The sequence below is a fragment of the Saimiri boliviensis genome, chromosome 6 (genome assembly GCF_048565385.1).
Source record: "Saimiri boliviensis isolate mSaiBol1 chromosome 6, mSaiBol1.pri, whole genome shotgun sequence".
NCBI classification, from domain to species: domain Eukaryota; kingdom Metazoa; phylum Chordata; class Mammalia; order Primates; family Cebidae; genus Saimiri; species Saimiri boliviensis.
The window spans coordinates 59,656,570-59,665,711 of record NC_133454.1 but is presented as its reverse complement, the minus strand read 5'-3'; the positions used below and the strand labels follow the sequence as shown (position 1 = coordinate 59,665,711).

At 39.2% G+C, this 9,142-nt stretch overlaps 1 protein-coding gene across 1 annotated transcript; it reads right to left on the bottom strand.

Annotated features, from left to right (window-relative positions):
* Window positions 1-4,783: 4,783 nt before the first annotated feature.
* LOC120364689 (olfactory receptor 10D1B-like) lies at window positions 4,784-5,602 on the bottom strand. The gene has a single exon (XM_039471450.1). The coding sequence runs from the start codon at window positions 5,600-5,602 to the stop codon at window positions 4,784-4,786; it is 819 nt and encodes a 272-aa protein (XP_039327384.1).
* Window positions 5,603-9,142: the final 3,540 nt, after the last annotated feature.

The following is a 9,142-nucleotide window of genomic DNA, read 5'->3' as shown; positions in this document are numbered from 1 at the left end:
ATTTTCTATATGAAACATAATTTCTAAGGCACTTGTACATTTAATTTGGATTTGTAGGGAACTAGCCCCCACATCACCTGTGGGTACCCTGAGTTCAGGGGCAACAAAGGAATGAGAAAAAGACAGATTAAGAGTGCAAAGAGTGGGACCAGGCGGCATCACTTATTACTGGAGGAGACAGTGAAGGCCCCGAGTTCTGGTCTCTCACACTATTTATTGATGACAATCACTTTGATCTACAGGGTAGGGGTGGGGTGATGGTGGGGAGAGGGTGATGGTGGAGTGAATCAGTGAGCCAGAACCGAATCAGTGAACCGGAACTGGTGTGTCATTTTAAAGATTGATAACAGTGGCGATTTGGGAATTTCACAAAACAAGAACATGAGGTTATCTTTAGTCTGTATCTATGTGTAGCTGGTGGAACGCGGGCCTTACAAGGAGTCTACAAGTCTGGCCACATCATAGTGCCATGAAGGGGTTTTACATCCTTGAGCACAATGTTTACGGTAAGAGTCGAGGCCACCCTGCACTGGAACATGAGGTGTGGAGAGGCCTTCTTCCTCAGAGGCCTCCGGCCTTGCGCAGTTTGTTGCTCCTTGTTTATATGTTACTCATAACCGGTTTATGTATGCACTCAGTAAGTCCTTTCTCCTTTGCTGCTTCCCCCAACAGAGTTATAACAATGTAAGAGACTGGTCTTCAAACTCTCTACCTAATGCTGTACAATTAGCAAGGTTTAGTGATCTAAATGATGAAACTGTCCATCCTGGGCTGAGGCAGCAGGTTGACTGCATCAGGTCAAAACTGTGCACCTAGCTTGCTACATTAATTGCCCTGTGGGACCACCCCCAGGGTACATGCATGTGCTCTGATAGGGAGAGGGCATGAAGAACAGTGATTTCAGTTGGGTTGCAGTTTTCTTCCAAGCCTTCTGGCAACACAATGCCACCACTGCCTCAGTTTAGTGCTGAAAAAAAAAAAAAAAAAAAAAAAAAAAAAAAAAAACAGTGGTGGCCAACTGCTGGATAAATTTCCAGCCACACAAGCTTAGCACTAAAGAAACCATGAGAGGCCCTACACTGGAGAAAAAAGAAAATATGCTCTATAGGATCTGGGCAGGAGACACAAGACTTAACCAGGAGGACAAAACTTTTTTCTCCTTAGGTGTCCCTTCAGCACCCTGTATTGACAACACATAACACATCATCTGAGGGCAAAGAAAAACTATTTTATAATGCTCAGCTTCACTGTTACAGAGCCTGCAAAAAGGATGAATTTAGAAATGAGAGATGAAAGATCAAAAACGGACGGAGGAAACATTCAGTGTTTCACCACTTAGCAGAAATGTTAGCAATCAATCTTAGTAGATGCATTTTTACAGGTTGAGAAAGTGCTCCTCTATTCTGAATTTTCTGAGTTTTTATTAAGAATGCATATAAGTTTTTCGTTTTTATCTTGTTTATTGGTGGATTACACTGATTGACTTTTGAATGTTAAATGAATTTTACATTTCTATTATTAACCCCAGTTTATAATAATAAATGGATGAGTCAGTGTGTATGTGTGTATGCATAAAGGGGTAGGGAGGGAGATATTAGTGTATATTTCTTTAGATAAGAGAGCTGGGGAAAGAAACAAAGCCAGAGCTCACTCCTAAGCTATGCGTATGTGGAACAGACCCAAGGAAGTATCGCAAAGGCTTGGAAAACTAAACTACAATTTTAAACACCGCCTAGGGCTTAGACTGACCTGTGAATGGCAAAATCTCATACTAACTTCTGAGTAGTACATTTGAAGGACAAACACAATCCAGCATATTAAAGCCTTTGAAAATTGAACTGACATTGGAAACATTGCCCATGGAAGGCAAGAGGAAAGCAAGAAGACACTACTTGTCTGATGCTATGGATTGACAGTGTGTTCAAACAAACGAAGAAGCAAACAAAAATCAATATTCTCCAGATAATCTTAACAGGATCTAGAGTCTAACTAGCATAACATGAAAAGTGTCCAGAATGAAATCTGAAATTATTTAGCATGCACAAAATCTAGAAAATGTAACAAATTCTCAACAGAAGAGATGATCAACAAATACCAACCCTGAGATTACCCAGACATTAGAATTATGAAAAATACCTAAAACATTTATTATGACTATGCTCCATAAGGAACATTTAAGTAAACGGAAGAATAGCAGTTCGCAGTAGACAAATATAAACTGTAAAACATGAAGCAGAGAAAATTCAACTTAAAATGAAAGTTAAAAATATATACATGTAGCAAGACAAATAAGAAAAGTGTGATGAAAGGGAGATATTTTAGTAGCAGAAGTATAGAAGTCTTTTCCATGGTTGTAACATTTGAGCATTAAAGACCAGAATGAAGTGAGGGTATAAGCTAAAAAAGTTCTTGAAAATACAAAAGATATTGTACCTACATTAAATCAGATGAGTATTTTGCTTTTGCGTCATTCAATCTTTACAACAGCAATGAAAGAAAGGTATTACTATTTACATGTTGCGAGGGAAGAAAATGAGGCTCACAACTCAAGACAGATGAATTCCTTCTTCTACTAACTAAGCTCCCTGCTTAGTATGGTGCTTAGTAAGTAATGATGACTTAAAGTTCTGTTAATGAAGATTTCCTCACCTCGACAACTCATTTTCTTTTTGGCCAAACTTTAAGTAACTACGAGAAGGAAGGATTAGACAGAGGGCCTTGATATCCTCAGTATCTATTGAATGTGTGTGCTGTTCACTTACTACATTTTGCTCTTTGGTGCCCTATTTCCCTGCCTACCTGTCTGTTTTGCACTTTGCCTAATGACAGCTCCATAAATATTTTTTTGAACAAAGACGAAATACGACGGCTATTAGGTTCCCTCATTTGAGGAAAAGACAATGACTGTGACTATCACCGAAGTTTTGTGCAAAAGCCTAGAAGAGGAATGTACCCCGTAACTTAAAAAATATATATAGAAACAAGTACATTTCATTTCTATTTTTGAAAAAGTATCATAAATCAATCAGATTATGTGAGTACTCTAATTTTAATTTTATTCTTCAAAGTTGTTTTGACTCTTCTAGGTTGTGTACATTTCCATATGAAATTCATATGATCTGATTTAAAGATTAAAAAAAGAATATGCTCTCAGTACTCTGGAGATGCTTACTGACGGATATGAAAAGACGGAAATTCTGCTTCACCAACCACAACAAGAAATCATCTGGGATTCAGATCTACATCTGCTCAACAAATGAGCTGTCAATTTCATATTGTCAGTCCCCATCTGGCCCTTTTTTGTCCTCACCCTCCATGAACCAACCTGACTTTCGCTTTTGGAAAATGCTTTGCCAAAGCATATTCTGACACAATGGAGTGATGACATTGTCAAGTCTGATTCAAAACATAGAAAAGTGGGGACTCTGACTCTGTTTGAGATAAAGATTTTGCATGGAAAATGGTATTTGAATTGGATGTTGAATGATGAGAATGAGTTTGTCCAGCTGAAGAATTGAAAGAGCACCACAGGTGGGGAGAAGAAAAGGCACGGAACTTAAGAAAAGTGAGCAATGTGTTCCCTACAAAAGCCTGCACCTGCTCACCGCCCTCATACGAGGTCCAAACAAATGTTGTGTCTGATTCAATCTAGCAGATTCCTTGACTGACCTCAGATCCTCAAGAGAGTCAAAACGAAGGAAGACTTGCCTCTGCCTTTCCCTTCTCAGCACCTCCTTTTCTTCCCATGGTCACCTTCTTTCCCATCACCCTCTTCTCAGGGAATCTCACTGCTCTTCTTCCCATCAAATTGAGGTCTGAATTGTAATAGCACATTTGTTATGCTAAGCTCACTAGGAAGAAGAACAAAGACATATAAGTGGGAGAAAACTAAAGTCAAAGTCTTTGTGTAAACAGAGTAACCAAAATCATAAAACAGCAGCTTGGCTGGACTTTGCCATGTCCCATGTCTGTGCTGGGGATTACACAGCCAAACTTAAATTTTCTAATACCAAAAAATGACAGAACCAGTCACCCCTCACAGACATTTTAATCTACCCTCTCCACATTCTCTTTCATCTACTGCTTCAGCACCAGGCCAAGGCCTGTTTATAGGCCTAAGACCAACAGGCTTTATAGGTGACAGAGTGCACTAGTGCCTCAGATTCATCCGTAAGAGACCTGCCTTACATTGCATCCAGAAGTTCTTTTATTTTATACAACTTCTTTATGCTTAAGAAGTTGTGGGATACCACCTCCATGGAGTTGAACCTCTTCCATTTTGCAGCAACTTCTAGACTTTCAAAGAAGGATTTATGTAATCAGCACTGACATTTAAGGGGTTAATTAGATAAACATGCCAGTGAAGATGAAAAAGCACTAGAATAAGGAGAAAGAGGAGAGAAAGAGAGGATGTAAGAGCAGGAAAATAGAAGAGACAATTGAAGAGAAGGTCCAGAATATCTTGCCAAGCAGGAAGAAATAATTTTCCCCAGGCAGGAAAATTTATTAGTTACTTTACCTTGAGTCATTCATTTTATGTCTTCAAGTGTTTGCTTTTTCACCTGTAAAAAGAAGGCAGTGATGATTATCTGTGCTCCTTAATGCACAAAAGAAAATACCTTTTATAAGTATTGTGGTGTTATTAGTGTTAAGCTACGGATCCTTCTCTATCAACTCCCAGGAAGAAAAGCTACTGACTGCAGAACCTTTCTCAGAGAATATTTAACTTCCTTATTTCTCAGACTATAGATCAAAGGATTCAGCATCGGCATGACCAAGTTATTCAGGATTTGAACAGTTGCATTAAGCCAGGGATTGGGGGTGGGCTGCAGTAGATGAGAACCACTGGCATAAAGGAGCGGAGGATGGCAGCGAGGTGGGCGCTGCAGGTAGAGAAGGCACGGCATTGGCCCTTGGCAGAGCGGATCTGCAGGATGGAGCAGACGATGCGGCTGTAGGAGGTGAGGATGAGAAGGAAACAGCTGAGGGGCATGAGGCCCACACTGATGAACCCCACCATCTCCAGGGCTGACGTATCTGCACAAGCCAGCTTCAGCATGACTGGGATATCACAGAAATAATAGTCCACCTTATTGGGGCCACAGTAAGGCAATTGAAAGGTGAGAGTGGTTAGAAAGGTGGCCTGAATGCAGCCGAAGAATGAGGTCCCCATGGCTAGGATGACGCAGGCTCTGGGGCTCATGGTTACGCTGTAGTGTAGAGGGTGACAAATGGCAACAAAGCGGTCGTAGGCCATCACCGTGTACAGGAAACACTCAGTGCAGCCCAGGAAATGGTAGAAGAAGAGCTGGGATGCGCAGCCTGCATAGGAGATGGCTCGGCTGTTTCCTGAAAGGTAGCACAGCATCTTGGGGGAACTCACAGAAGGGAAAAATATGTCAAATATGGACAACTCGCACAGGAAGAAGTACATGGGTGTGTGAAGCTGAGTGGAGGAGACAATAGCCAGCAGGATGAGCAGGTTCCCCATAAGGGTGAAGATGTAGAAGGACAAAAACGGGACCAAGAGCATAGTCTCCAGACCCTCCGTGTGTGGGATGCCCAGCAGGATGAATTCAGTCACCACCGAGAGATTCCTCATCTTTGCCAGAGGGTTGAGCTTCAGAAAAGATCACACATCTGCAAAGCATAAATACTGACGTTAAACAAAGAAGCTGTCTGATGGATGTGCTGGTTTCATGCTTTAACATTCCACAGTCAGCCTTCTTATGTAGGGCAGATTTATAAAAATATAAGGATGATAAAAATTCTTGACTGTAGTCTTTAACTTTTGGTTTTGGCCAATTTGGATTAAGGTCACCACAGCCTCTTTATTACAGAATACACTTAAAACTCCAGGTAAAATCACAAAAGTTATTTGCATAAAAACTCTGAAAAGCAAGCAGACAGAGGCAGATGGGAAAGAGGAAACAAAACCTAGAGGAGAAACCCTTACAAATATGAGTTTTTACTACATTTCTCCTCTAATCTTGTGGTTTTGAATGGGGTGGGAGTGACCAAAGTTACAGAACTGTGTGGGGACTGCTCAGCATGCTGAAACCCCAATCGATAACCCATGTTTTTCACTAGGAAATCTGATAAAAGAGACCTCTTTGGGCAAAGCATGTGAGGGAATTCCTGCATTGTCTCTCTCTCTCTATTTTTAATTGCAGCGGTATTGCAAGAGTAGCCTCAATTTTGAAACTATGAATCAATAGCATGAGAAACAAAAGCTTGGAGACAAAATTCACTTTCTGAACAGAGGATGCCAACATGGAGAAGTGCGTGTGTGTGTGTGTGTGTGTGTGTGTGTGTGTGTGTGTGTGTGTGTGCTGTGTTTGCATAAAGGGGTCAAGAGGAGAGTTTGGTGTATATTTTTTTACGTAAGAGAACTGGGGAAAGAAACAAAGCCAGAGCTCACTCCTAAGCTGTACATATGTGGAGCAGACCCAAGAAACTATCACAAAGGCTTGGAAAACTAAACTACAATTTTAAACACCGCCCAGGTCTTAGACTGACCTGTGAATGGCAAAACCTTATATTAACTTCTGAGTGGTACGTTTAAAGGACAAACACAAGGCAGCATATTAAAGCCTTTGAAAATCGAACTGACATTGGAAACATTGCCCATGGAAGGCGAGAGGAACTATTTGTCTGATGCTATGGATTGACAATGTGTTAAGACAAACAAAGAAGCAAGCAAAAATCAGTATGCTCCAGATAATTTTAATAGTATCTAGAGTCTGAATAGCACAACATGAAAAGTGTCCAGAATGAAATCTGAAATCATTTAGCATATATAAAAATCAAGAAAATGTAATCAGTTCTCAACAGAAGAGATGATCAACAGATACCAACCCTGAGATTACCCAGATATTAGAATTATCAAAAATATTAAAGCATCTATTATGACTGTGGTCTATAAGGTATAAATAAACAAATTTAAAATAAATGGAAGAATAGACGTTCTCAGCAAGCAAATATAAGCTATAAAAAAATGAAGCAGAGAAAACTTTTAGAACTGAAATATAGAATTGATGCTTAAAATATTAGAAACATTTAACATCATCCTGGGACTTCTAACTAGTGCAACAAAGAAAAAAGGAAAGAGAATATAAAATAAAAAATGAAACTTTTTCTTTTTACATGCAGTATGTTTATCTCCATAATAAATCCCAAAGATTCTACAATAAAAGCTTCTAGAACTAATAAGGGAATTTAGCAAAGTCAGTAGATAAGTCAATATACAAACATATATTATATTTCCATATGTTAACAACCAAAAATTGCAAATCAAAAGTAAAACGAATAGTATCATTTATAACAGCACCAAAATACAGTTTTGAGTCTGGTAAAGTATGCACAAGATCAGTATATTGAAAACAAAACGTTAATGAAAGCAATCAAAGAAGGCATATATAAATGGAGGAATGAACTGTGTTCATGGATTGGAAGACCAATATTGTTAAAAAATCAGTTCTTCCTAAACTGTATCATAAATGCAATCTCAATCTGAATTCCAACAGAAATTTTTTAGATGTTAAGAAAATTATCTACAGTGTATATGTAAAGAAAAATAAGTGTAATAGACAAACACTTTTGAAAAACAACGAAGTTTGAGGGCTCATAATACCAGATTTTAAAACTTACTATAATTATATGTTAAATCAAGACCATGTGGTATAGATGAAGAAAATTGTAGAGCAATAGAACAGAGCAGAGAACCTGAGAACAGAATCACACATATATGGTCAACTGATTTTTTCTTTTCTTTTCTTTTCTTTTTTTTTTTTTTTTTTTTGAGACGGAGTTTCGCTCTTGTTACCCAGGCTGGAGTGCAATGGTGCCATCTCGGCTCACCGCAACCTCCGCCTCCCGGGTTCAGGCAATTCTCCTGCCTCAGCCTCCTGAGTAGCTGGGATTACAGGCACGGGCCACCATGCCCAGCTAATTTTTTGTATTTTTAGTAGAGACGGGGTTTCACCGTGTTGACCAGGATGGTCTCGATCTCCTGACCTCGTGATCCACCCGCCTCAGCCTCCCAAAGTGCTGGGATTACAGGCTTGAGCCACCGCGCCCGGCTGGTCAACTGATTTTTGAAAAATTGTGTAAAGGCAAGTAAATAGAGAAAAATGGTCTTTTCAACAAATATCAAATAATTCTGAAACAATTGGCCGTTCATTTAATAAACCAAAACAAAACCAAAACCAAAACCATTGATCCCAGATCCATATCTAACACCTCATATAAAAATATGCTTAAATGAATCATAAATTTAAATACAAAATCTGAAACTGTAATATCTCTGAACACTCATGCTGTCCATATAGACCATGTGGAATTTTCTGCCCTATCGTAAAATAAAATCGAAGTCACCTTCTCAGGTTTCCAGTAGAGTGTAGTATCTCAGCCTCAGGAACTGAAATTTGGTGTTTATGTAAGGAGGTCCCAAGGGGGTATACTATCAATACTTGAACACACTCATTCTCCCTGGATTACTTTCTTCAGATACCGTTGGGCATTTCTCATGATTTAGTCACTGGTGGCAATGAGGGAGCAATTAAAGTTAACCCCATTTGCCACCCCAAATCAGATAATAATAGTGAGATGCTGTGAAATAGAAAATATTACATCTCTTCCTAGTGTGCTTGCTTGGAGAACGGACTCCAATTCTGACCTCAAGGATTCATGCTTCTTTTTGTGCCTGTCTCTTATATGCTTATGTTTTTGCCTGTGGTAACATTTCAACACCTGTACTTTAATTGCATAAACGTTTCTGGGAATTGGTAGATATATACAATTAGCATCACCATTTAAGGCAGTACTTAATAAATACTTAACAATTGATTAATTTTTATGTACGTGTTCTTCCAGAAAATGTATCTTTGTGTGTGTGTGTGTCTGTGTGTGTGTGCGTGTGTGTGTGCGTACTACCCACTGGATGTCCATAGCCACTCTCTGCAAATTAAAGGGGACGCAAAAATGAAACTGAACTTCTGTAACTTCTGTTCAGAATAGCCAACACAACATTAAGGAACAGAATGAAGTTGAAGGACTGACACTACCTAACTTCAAGATTTACTTTAAAGTTACAGTCATCAAGACAATTTGTAATTCATAAAAATAACAGGCATATAGATTA